The sequence below is a fragment of the Pistacia vera genome, unplaced genomic scaffold, assembly GCF_008641045.1.
Source record: "Pistacia vera cultivar Batoury unplaced genomic scaffold, PisVer_v2 Contig142, whole genome shotgun sequence".
Classification (NCBI taxonomy): domain Eukaryota; kingdom Viridiplantae; phylum Streptophyta; class Magnoliopsida; order Sapindales; family Anacardiaceae; genus Pistacia; species Pistacia vera.
In genome coordinates, this window is record NW_022195489.1 from 583,681 (window position 1) to 593,934 (window position 10,254).

Below are 10,254 nucleotides of genomic sequence, written 5' to 3' on the forward strand. Positions count from 1 at the left end.
TGTTTCCTACAGCGTCGAACCCCTGGTCACCTCTATCACCTTTCCTGTAGTTTTTCGTCCAAAACCCCTTTGGTTCCCGACTCATTGGCCCCTCCAATCGCCGACGATGTTAGGCTTAGGGTTTCTCTATTCTTCGCCAGATTTCGGTGGCGAAAATCCAATTGGACACCACCACTACAACTAGCGTCTCCAACTCTATAAAACCCTTATGTTCCCCGCAATCGTTTAGTCGCCGTTCGCGGGCCAAGAGTTCGTGTTCATCACCAATTTTTTGGTGAAGTGGTAGACGACCAACGGTGAGCTACCGTGGCTAGGAAGGTTAGGGATTTTGTAGGCGAGGATGCGAGGAGTCAAATGATGGTGGTGGTTGGGGTTGTCGTAGTTCAAAATGGCCAGAAACTGGCAAAAACCAATCACATGTTGCGGGTACCATGGCCGACGATCAGTGAGTGATGAGAGGTTGTGAAGGGTAAGATTTTGTAGAGGGAATGATGAGGTTCAAATGGTGGTGACAAGGGTGATTTTGGGTGGAAGAATCATCGGAAAAAGGATGTTAAACATCGAAGACGCTATCTACTAACGTGCGCCAGAGAACTGTTAGAGGCAACAATCCGCTAATGTGCGTCGTCCATGTAAAATGACAAATTTACCCCTTTACCACTGTATCAAACACTTTTTCGTTACTTTAAGAGTGAGAATCTGAAATAAATATAATCAGAAGTATCAACTTGGGATTTCGTCAAACCTTGGAATATGTCGTTTAGTCTTGAATTTGACGGTGGAGAAAACTTGAAAATTCTTTGTAAAGAGTTGCCGAAAGTACAAAGAATAAAGATGGTTAAACAGTCTTCGGTTTCATTTGACGGGGGGTAAAATTGTAAAAATTCAAAACCATTGTCCTTTGGGTGACGTGGGTCAGAGTCATACGCGCTTCTGTGGAAAAAATCAATACACTCGCCGCTTTATGAGTTTATAAAAAGACAAATCCACATTAATTAAATAAAAATATATTTTTTAATATAATCTTTTAATTTCGTTTTTGGTGTGCGTGTATGATTCCAATTGTCGACCTGAGTGATTTGGTGGGAAAATAGGGAATGAATTCGTTGTAAATTTAAGAAAAACAGTAGGAGGATTTTATTTGGAATATTTTTATTTTTCAAAAGAAAGCTTGTTGCTTTACTTGGTGCATTTTAATTTTAAAGCAAGGAAGCAAAGTATTTCATCCACTTACTTCCTTAGTTCCTTTCAATCCAATCGTCATTAAGTAACTGCTGCATCGGATAGATTCCTTATCAGTTTCATTGCCTCTTCAACTGTTCTTTCAACCGTCTTTCCTTCCGTCCACAAACCCAATATCATTATTTTTTCTTTTATTTTTACCTTTTTCTAATATTTTCATTTAAAATATTTAAACTTCAACGTTCAGAAAGTACTCCAAACCATACAAGCAACAACCTTTGCTTTTGTTTTTTTTCAGTTTTTTCGTCGTCATTTCTTTAGCCCAGTAACAGTGAATTATTTTTACTGATTGGGTTTTTGTTTTTGGATTGTGTATCTGGCTTGGAAGGGTCCAGAGTGGAGTCTTTTATTGATTTGCGTGGAGTCTGAGATAGGTTTACTGTGTGAAGTTTTGTAGAGATCTAACGAGTTAAGAAATCAATGGAGCCACCCAGAGGTTTTTTGGCTTCTTTATGGAACTTTATTTGCTTTCTTCCTTACTTCTTCGGGTTGCTTCTTCTGGGTGTCATTAAAGGTTTGTGTTTCTCAAATTTTATTCCTTTTTTTTGACTGCTATATGATTTGTTATGTTAATTATTTATTTTTCTTCCATTTCTATACTCAACTGGCTAAGTTATTTATCAGGTAAATTGGATATTTTGAATCAACATAGTATGCTTTTAATGTAGCCAGTGTTTTCTATTTTGAAAAAGATTTAATTTTGGTATATGTTTTTGTATTTTTGTAGATTATACTTTTTTATGAATTTTGTTCTTTGAAATAGCATTGGCCATTACATGGATAAATATCATGTGAGATTTTAACCACCTGAGGTGTTTTTTGATAGTTTCCAACCTTAGATGCAAAAAAATATGTCTTCTAGATGGTTTCTAAGCTATGTACTAGAGAAAGTAGAATAATTATGGAGTATTTAGTTGTTAAATGTGCATCTTTGTGAACTCTTTATAAATCAATCAGTGATGAAGCACTGAGCTGCATAAATGATGTTTTCCGACTTTGGTAGAACACAGTAATTCTTATCTAACACAATGCTCTTTCAGGAATTATTTTCTTCCCATTTATATGCCTTATCATGACAATCGGAAACTCAGCAATCATATTGGGACTTTTGCCAGTACATGTTTTCTGGACTTACTATTCCATTTTGAGGTTCTTTCTTAATCCTTTACTTTTTCATTTGCAATGTTGACTATATCTAGTTATCTGCTCTCTCATCGTGTTGATTTCTCTGACAAGCAGAGCTAAACGATTAGGGCCAGTTCTGAAGCTTCTTATCTGCATATGCATGCCAGTTTTCTTGATTTTATGGCCAGTGGTTGGCATTGTTGGAAGTTTCATAGTGGGAGCACTGTATGGCTTTCTTTCGCCAATATTTGCCACTTTTGATGCTGTTGGTGAAGGGAAAGAAAATGATTTGTTCCACTGTTTTTGTGTATGTCTTGAATATCAAAACCCTTGACTGTTTTTGGTATATATTATTTCCTTCTTGTAGGTTTGAATGATAGAGACTTTATATCACTTCCTTTGCAGGATGGAACTTGGAGCACTGTAAAAGGCAGCTTCACTGTAGTCAGAGATTTTCTTGATGTTTGCTTCCATTCATACTTTTCAGTTATGGATGACCTGCAGCAGAAAAGAGCAGATGGAAAATATTATGAGATAAGGTTTGCTGTTTAGTCTTCCTGCTTAAAATTTTTCCTTCTTTATATCCATATTGGCGAAAATGAAATGGGCATTACTGTTTATAATTCTCAACAACTTGTATGATGAGCATTAGCCATAAAATCAGTTCATTTAGTCATTTTTATTCATTTGTGATGACTTTCTTTTTTTCATTTTTGGGTTTTAAGGTTTTAGCTGACTTTTTTCATCAACTCTGTTCCAGATTGCTTGATATTCCAGGTGCAATCGTAGCTGGGGTGCTTGGTGTACTGGTTGATTTTCCAGTGATCTCAGCCATTGCCATATGCAAAAGCCCCTATATGCTCTTTAAGGGGTGGCATCGATTATTTCATGACCTTGTAGGTCGAGAAGGTCCCTTTTTAGAGACTATATGTGTACCATTTGCCGGTCTTGCCATTCTACTCTGGCCATTGGCTGTTGTTGGGGCAGTTTTGGGCTCCATTCTGTCTACCATCTTCCTTGGTGCTTATGCTGGGGTGGTTGTTTATCAGGTTAGAATTTTATGCCTGGTTAGTTTTATTACTTCTTATAGGTCTTACAAATAGAAAAGCAGTTGTTATAATTGCTGTTTCTGTAGACATATGGAATCCCTTGCGCAATGTAGCACTTGAATGAACCAATACTGTTCATAAGATAGTGTGAATGATATACCATTATAACACTTTTTTACTCAATTAGATTCTTTTTTTTTTTTAAATTACATATTTATATTATATTTATTTAATTTTCTAATACCTCCCTTTTTCTATTGTGATACGGTATAATGGTTGAAATTGCATTGTAGACTTCTGTTGAAGCCAATTACATTTGCAGACCATTTTGTCTCCCAACAGCAATCATAGTAGACTATCATTTCATTTCATTTCATTTCATTGATTATTATTATGTTATCATTTCAATTAAGCTAAGTGTGGAATTAATTGCAGGCTGATTCTCTTATTTGAGCCTTGTTTTCTTCATGCACATGTTCAAATTATGCACATCGGTATTCATTGATGCAAGCCTCCTATCCCATTCTTTAAATTGTTATGATATTTGGTCACTGTGCCAGAGACCTTGAAATTATCTAAGAGATGAAAATTTCGATTTATTACATAGATTGCTGGTAAAATGTAATTTGATTTTGTAGCCTTTACATTTCAGGAGTCCTCTTTTTGGTTCGGTCTCTGCTATGTTGTTGCTTCCTTTTCCATTTATGACGAGTACAGCAATGACGTACTTGGCATGTCTGAGGGATCCTGCTTTCCTAGGTTCACTTCAGCACTCTAATAAGTTATGGTTTTAGTTCATGCTACTTGACAGAGTTTGATTTGTTTCTACTGTTGACAGGCCCCTGTATCGAAAGAAGACAGAGAAGACAGAGCTGTCACAGACCACTTCTCGCACAACTTCTTTCTCAAAGTCTGACTCTTTGAAAAATCCTCCGTCTCGCTCTGGTTCATTCAAGCCTCTGACTGAATTTAAGCCATTTGAGGTATCTTGCGTCTGGCCTTAAGAAAATGCTTATAATTTGAACATTTTCAGCATTATAATTTTATTCTGTATAATTTGTAAACTTCAATGTTAGCTCATGGGTCTGGGCTGCACTGAAAATTTGTTTTGTCAATTTTGTAGCTTCTTGAGGGCTTACTGAAGGAGTGTAAACGCCATGGGGAAATCATGGTTCTTGAAGGACTAATAACTGATAAAGACATTGAAGAAGCCAAATCTAGTAGTGGTAGTAGAGTGGTTAGCATTGGCCTGCCAGCCTATTGCCTTTTTAAGGCACTTGTGCGCTCTGCAAAAGCCAATTCATCTGGAATATTGTTAGGTAAGTGAATTTATTGTCTTGCGCCTAGGTATTCTCTTGTGTATGCTGAGTGAGTGTCTATAAAGAAGACACTTTAAGATCCTTAAAAGGGAAATTTTGGATTTTTGTGATGAAGTTATGTTGTTCATCTTGACAAAATTCTAATAATGCTTTGTTCTTACATCTCCAATGCAGCCGACAATATTGGTGAGATAAATAGCACAAACAAACCAAAAGATGCCTTCTTTGATTGGTTTCTTAACCCCTTTTTGATAATGAAGGATCAGATTAGAGCAGAAAACCTTACGGAGGAAGAAGAGGACTACCTAGGCAAATCAATTCTATTGTGTGGTGATCTTGTGAGGTTGAAAAACACAAATAGTTGCTCACCACCTGAATCTGAGCGTAAACGAGCTGAACTTGATGCTTTCGCTAGAAGGTAATGATGAAAAACATTTGACAAATACCATTCTAGAATCCAGAGATCTGTTAATCTGCTCCATGTAAATTATCTTTTCATTTACATCTGTTTCTTTATTTACCCCTTTAATTTTACAATGAAGGCTGCTAGGACTCACCAAATCTATCTCAAGATATCCAACTTACCGGCGTCATTTTGAGAATCTCATAGAGACCCTATCAGAAGATCTTGCGAAGAAGAATGGTGACAGTAAATTAACTGATGAACCTCAGAAAATACAAAGATCCAAGAGTGCATTTGCCCGAATCCAGAAATCATTTAAAAGGATAACAAGCAACACCGGATCTGATCAAGAGTCAGCAACAATTGTTAGGGATATTGACATTGTATGATGAGGATGCTAGTGTAAGGTCAATGGCGTTTCTCATCCTTATATTCTCGTTGCTGGGCACATAAGGAGAATAATGCATTTCTAGAATGATTATGTTTGTTTGTCGTCTTCTTATAGTAGCTTGCACTAGGGGAGAAGAACACAAATGCATGAGATGAATGAAATATAGCAAGTTCCTCCCACTGTCAAAAATGCTTATTGTATGTACAGCTTCTGGCATTAGATATCACCGCAACTGTGTAAAACTGTAAATTTAACCTTTTTTTTGAGCCATATATACCAACATGAATTGACAAATAAATTAGCTATTTATTGGTCCGTCTTGTTTGCAAACTGTGTTTTATACTGTAACCGCATGTTGTCATTTCATCCTCTTCAGCCAGATACAATATAGCCAGTGGATTCTCAATATCCTTATTGTAGCATTAGGCAGTTGAATTGGTACTCTTATTTGCAGTTGGATTAATTCTTTGATCTGCAAATTGAGAAAATAAACATTCTTATAATCTCCCAGAAACACCATCTTGGATAAGCATACCAAATTAGAGAAGAACAGGAAGGAAAATGAAGTTTAGTTTCATATAATTAAAGTATTAAACCACCGTGACTTTGTTTGATGAGAAAGCTAGTTGGTCAAGCCCATGACCCATGATTATAGCAAACATTTAGCAGATTCTACATCATCATTATCAAATAACGCTTTTGATACCTATTTTAACTATCTATTAGCCCAACTGACCATGTCAAAAGAGCCCTATACCTCAACCGTTTCCCCCACTACTCCCATGTCCACCCTTCACATTCAAAATAACTAACTCTCAGCAGCTCCTTATAAAAACAAAAACCCAGGTCCTGAAACAACTTATTCACTGCAACTTTCTATCTCCTTTTGTTTTTGTTCACTGCAAGAGCGTACCAAGTTGCCAATCATGGCTCATTTCTCCATCAACTCTGTCAATGTAATGTTTCTCTTTCTCAGCATCTTCTCTTCTCTTTATTATCTCTCAGTTTCCCTCGAGTTCCAAGTCGGCGGCACCCAAGGCTGGGTTGTCCCTCCTGCCAATGACACCAAATTTTACAATGACTGGGCCTCAGAGAATAGGTTCCAAGTTGGTGACATTATCCGTGAGTAAAACAAACAAACATAAACACTCATTTACACTTACAAGAATCAAAACGTAACCTTTTTTCTTAATCTTCTTGTGTGCTTTCCCATGTGCAGGTTTCAAGTACAAGAAGGATTCAGTCATGGAAGTGACAGAGAAAGAGTACAAGAACTGCAATTCAACACACCCCAAGTTCTTCTCCAACACTGGCAACTCAGCCTTCAGGTTTGATCATTCGAGGTCTTTTTACTTCATTAGTGGAGTATCCGGACACTGTGAAAAGGGACAGAAGATGATCGTGAAAGTCATAGCGTATGAGGACTCTACTCCAAGTGACCACAAATCTTCTGCTTCTCCTGCTGCAGTCTCGGTTCCTGGAGTTTCTAAACAAGCCATTGTTCTTCACCTTGTTTACCTTTATGTTGCTTCTTATCTTTTCTAGTTCATCAATGTTGCTGTATTCGTGAATATCTTTTTTCTTGTTCTTTCAAGTATGTTTGTTTTGTATTTGTAGTTTTGGATTACGAAATATAAGAAGCATATTTTATTTTTTATTTATATGATGAATGCATTTCAAAATGGTTGATGTAAAATGATTTCATTGATCAACTTCTATGTTTTTTTTATTCACTTAAAATGCCACAACACAGAAGAAAATTTAATTTAATTCTAAGATAAAATAGATTATATCATTTGTGATTTTAATTTAATCACTATTTATAATCATGTTCTTTGAAATAGCATTGGCCATTACATGGATAAATATCATGTGAGTTTTAACCACCTGAGGTGTTTTTTGATAGTTCCAACCTTAATGCAAAAAAATATGTCTTCTTGATGGTTTCTAAGCTATGTACTAGAGAAAGTAGAATAATTATGGAGTATTTAGTTGTTATGTGCATCTTTGTGAACTCTTTATAAATCATCAGTGATGAGCACTGAGCTGCATAAATATGTTTTCCGACTTTGGTAGAACACAGTAATTCTTATCTAACCCAATGCTCTTCAGGAATTATTTTCTTCCCATTTATATGCCTTATCATGACAATCGGAAACTCACAATCATATTGGACTTTTGCCAGTACATGTTTTCTGGACTTACTATTCCATTTTGAGGTTCTTTCTTAATCCTTTACTTTTTCATTTGCAATGTTGACTATATCTATTTATCTGCTCTCTCATGTGTTGATTTCTCTGACAAGCAGAGCTAAACGATTAGGGCCAGTTCTGAAGCTTCTTATCTGCATATGCAGGCCAGTTTTCTTGATTTTATGGCCGTGGTTGGCATTGTTGGAAGTTCATAGTGGGAGCACTGTATGCTTTCTTTCGCCAATATTTGCCACTTTTGATGCTGTTGGTGAAGGGAAAGAAAATGATTTGTTCCACTGTTTTTGTGTATGTCTTGAATATCAAAACCTTGACTTTTTTGGTATATATTATTTCCTTCTTGTAGGTTTGAATGATGGAGACTTTATATCACTTCCTTTGCAGGATGGAACTTGGACACGTAAAGGCAGCTTCACTGTGTCAGAGATTTTCTTGATTTTGCTTCCATTCTACTTTTCAGTTGGATGACCTGCAGCAGAAAAGAGCAGATGGAAAATATTATGAAGTAAGGTTTGCTGTTAGTCTTCCTGCTTAAAATTTTTCTTCTTTATACCATATTGCTTTGAATGGGCGAAAATGAATGGGCATTACTGTTTATAATTCTCAACAACTTGTATGATGAGCATTAGCCATAATCAGTTCATTTAGTCATTTTTATTCATTTGTGATGACTTTCTTTTTTCATTTTTGGGTTTGGGTTTTAGCTGACTTTTTTCATCAACTCTGTTCCATTGCTTGATATTCCAGGTGCATCGTAGCTGGGGTGCTTGTTGTACTGGTTGATTTTCCAGTGTCTCAGCCATGCCATATGCAAAAGCCCCTATATGCTCTTTAAGGGGTGGCATCGATTATTTCATGACCTTGTAGGTCGAGAAGGTCCCTTTAGAGACTATATGTACCATTTGCCGGTCTTGCCATTCTACTCTGGCCATTGGCTGTTGTTGGGGCAGTTTTGGGCTCCATTCTGTCTACCATCTTCCTTGGTGCTTATGCTGGGTGGTTGTTTATCAGGTTAGAATTTTATGCCTGGTTAGTTTTATTACTTCTTATAGGTCTTACAAATAGAAAAGCAGTTGTTATAATTGCTGTTTCTGTAGACATATGAATCCCTGCAATGTAGCACTTGAATAACCAATACTGTTCATAAGATAGTGTGAATGATAACCATTATACACTTTTTTACTCAATTAGATTCTTTTTTTTTTTAAATTACATATTTATATTTATTATTTAATTTTCTAATACCTCCCTTTTTCTATTGTGATACGATAATAGTGAATTGCATTGTAGACTTCTGTTGAAGCCAATTACATTTGCAGCCATTTTGTCTCCCAACAGCATCATAGTAGACTATCTTCATTCATTTCTTTCATTGATATTATTATGTTATCATTTCAATTAAGCTAAGTGTGGAATTAATTGCAGGCTGATTCTCTTATTTGAGCCTTGTTTTCTTCATGCACATGTTCAAATTATGCACATCGGTATCATTGATGCAAGCCTCCATCCCATTCTTTAAATTGTATGATATTGGGTCACTGTGCCAGAGACCTTGAAATTATCTAAGAGAGAAAATTTTATTTATTACATAGATTGCTGGTAAATGTATTGATTTTGTAGCCTTTACATTTCAGGAGTCCTCTTTTTGGTTCGGTCTCTGCTATGTTGTTGCTTCCTTTTCCTTTTATGAGAGTACAGCAATGACGACTTGGCATGTCTGAGGGATCCTGCTTTCCTAGGTTCACTTCAGCACTCTATAAGTTATGTTTTTATTTCATGCTACTTGACAGAGTTTGATTTGTTTCTACTGTTGACAGGCCCCTTATCGAAGAAGACAGAGAGAGAGCTGTCACAGACCACTTCTCGCACAACTTCTTTCTCAAAGTCTGACTCTTTGAAAAATCCTCCTCTCGCTCTGGTTCATTCAGCCTCTGACTGAATTTAAGCCTTTGAGGTATCTTGCGTCTGGCCTAGAAAATGCTTATATTTGAACATTTTCAGCATTATAATTTTATTCTGTATATTTGTAAACTTCAATGTTAGCTCATGGGTCGGGGCTGCACTGAAAATTTTTTGTCAATTTTGTAGCTTCTTGAGGGCTTACTGAAGGAGTGTAAAGCCATGGGGAAATCATGTTCTTGAAGGACTAATAACTGATAAAGACATTGAAGAAGCCAAATCTAGTAGTGGTAGTAGAGTGGTTAGCATTGGCCTGCCAGCCTATTGCCTTTTTAAGGCACTTGTGCGCTCTGCAAACGCAATTATCTGGAATATTGTTAGGTAAGTGAATTTATTGTCTTGCCCTAGGTATTCTCTTGTGTATGCTGAGTGAGTGTCTATAAGAAGACACTTTAAGATCCTTAAAAGGGAAATTTTGGATTTTTGTGATGAAGTTATGTTGTTCAGGCTTATTTTGACAAAACAATATTGTTTATAATAATAATACTACAAAGTTGGATTATATTTGACCATATGACGGCTAAGATTTACGTTACTAGAATATTTATGAAAACTA

General features: G+C 36.2%; 2 protein-coding genes and 1 pseudogene across 2 annotated transcripts; all 3 read left to right on the forward strand.

Annotated features, from left to right (window-relative positions):
• Positions 1-1,272: 1,272 nt before the first annotated feature.
• LOC116123455 (uncharacterized membrane protein At3g27390-like) lies at positions 1,273-5,827 on the forward strand. The gene is made up of 10 exons (XM_031409231.1): positions 1,273-1,756; positions 2,283-2,391; positions 2,482-2,674; positions 2,773-2,906; positions 3,128-3,416; positions 4,069-4,175; positions 4,255-4,399; positions 4,540-4,735; positions 4,910-5,153; positions 5,278-5,827. The coding sequence occupies exons 1-10, from the start codon at positions 1,663-1,665 to the stop codon at positions 5,525-5,527; spliced, it is 1,761 nt and encodes a 586-aa protein (XP_031265091.1). The 5' UTR covers positions 1,273-1,662; the 3' UTR covers positions 5,528-5,827.
• A 137-nt stretch (positions 5,828-5,964) lies between these two features.
• On the forward strand, positions 5,965-7,074 carry LOC116123467 (stellacyanin-like). The gene is made up of 2 exons (XM_031409247.1): positions 5,965-6,651; positions 6,749-7,074. The coding sequence occupies exons 1-2, from the start codon at positions 6,456-6,458 to the stop codon at positions 7,072-7,074; spliced, it is 522 nt and encodes a 173-aa protein (XP_031265107.1). The 5' UTR covers positions 5,965-6,455.
• Positions 7,075-7,469: 395 nt separating this feature from the next.
• Positions 7,470-10,023, forward strand: LOC116123369 (annotated as a pseudogene).
• Positions 10,024-10,254: the final 231 nt, after the last annotated feature.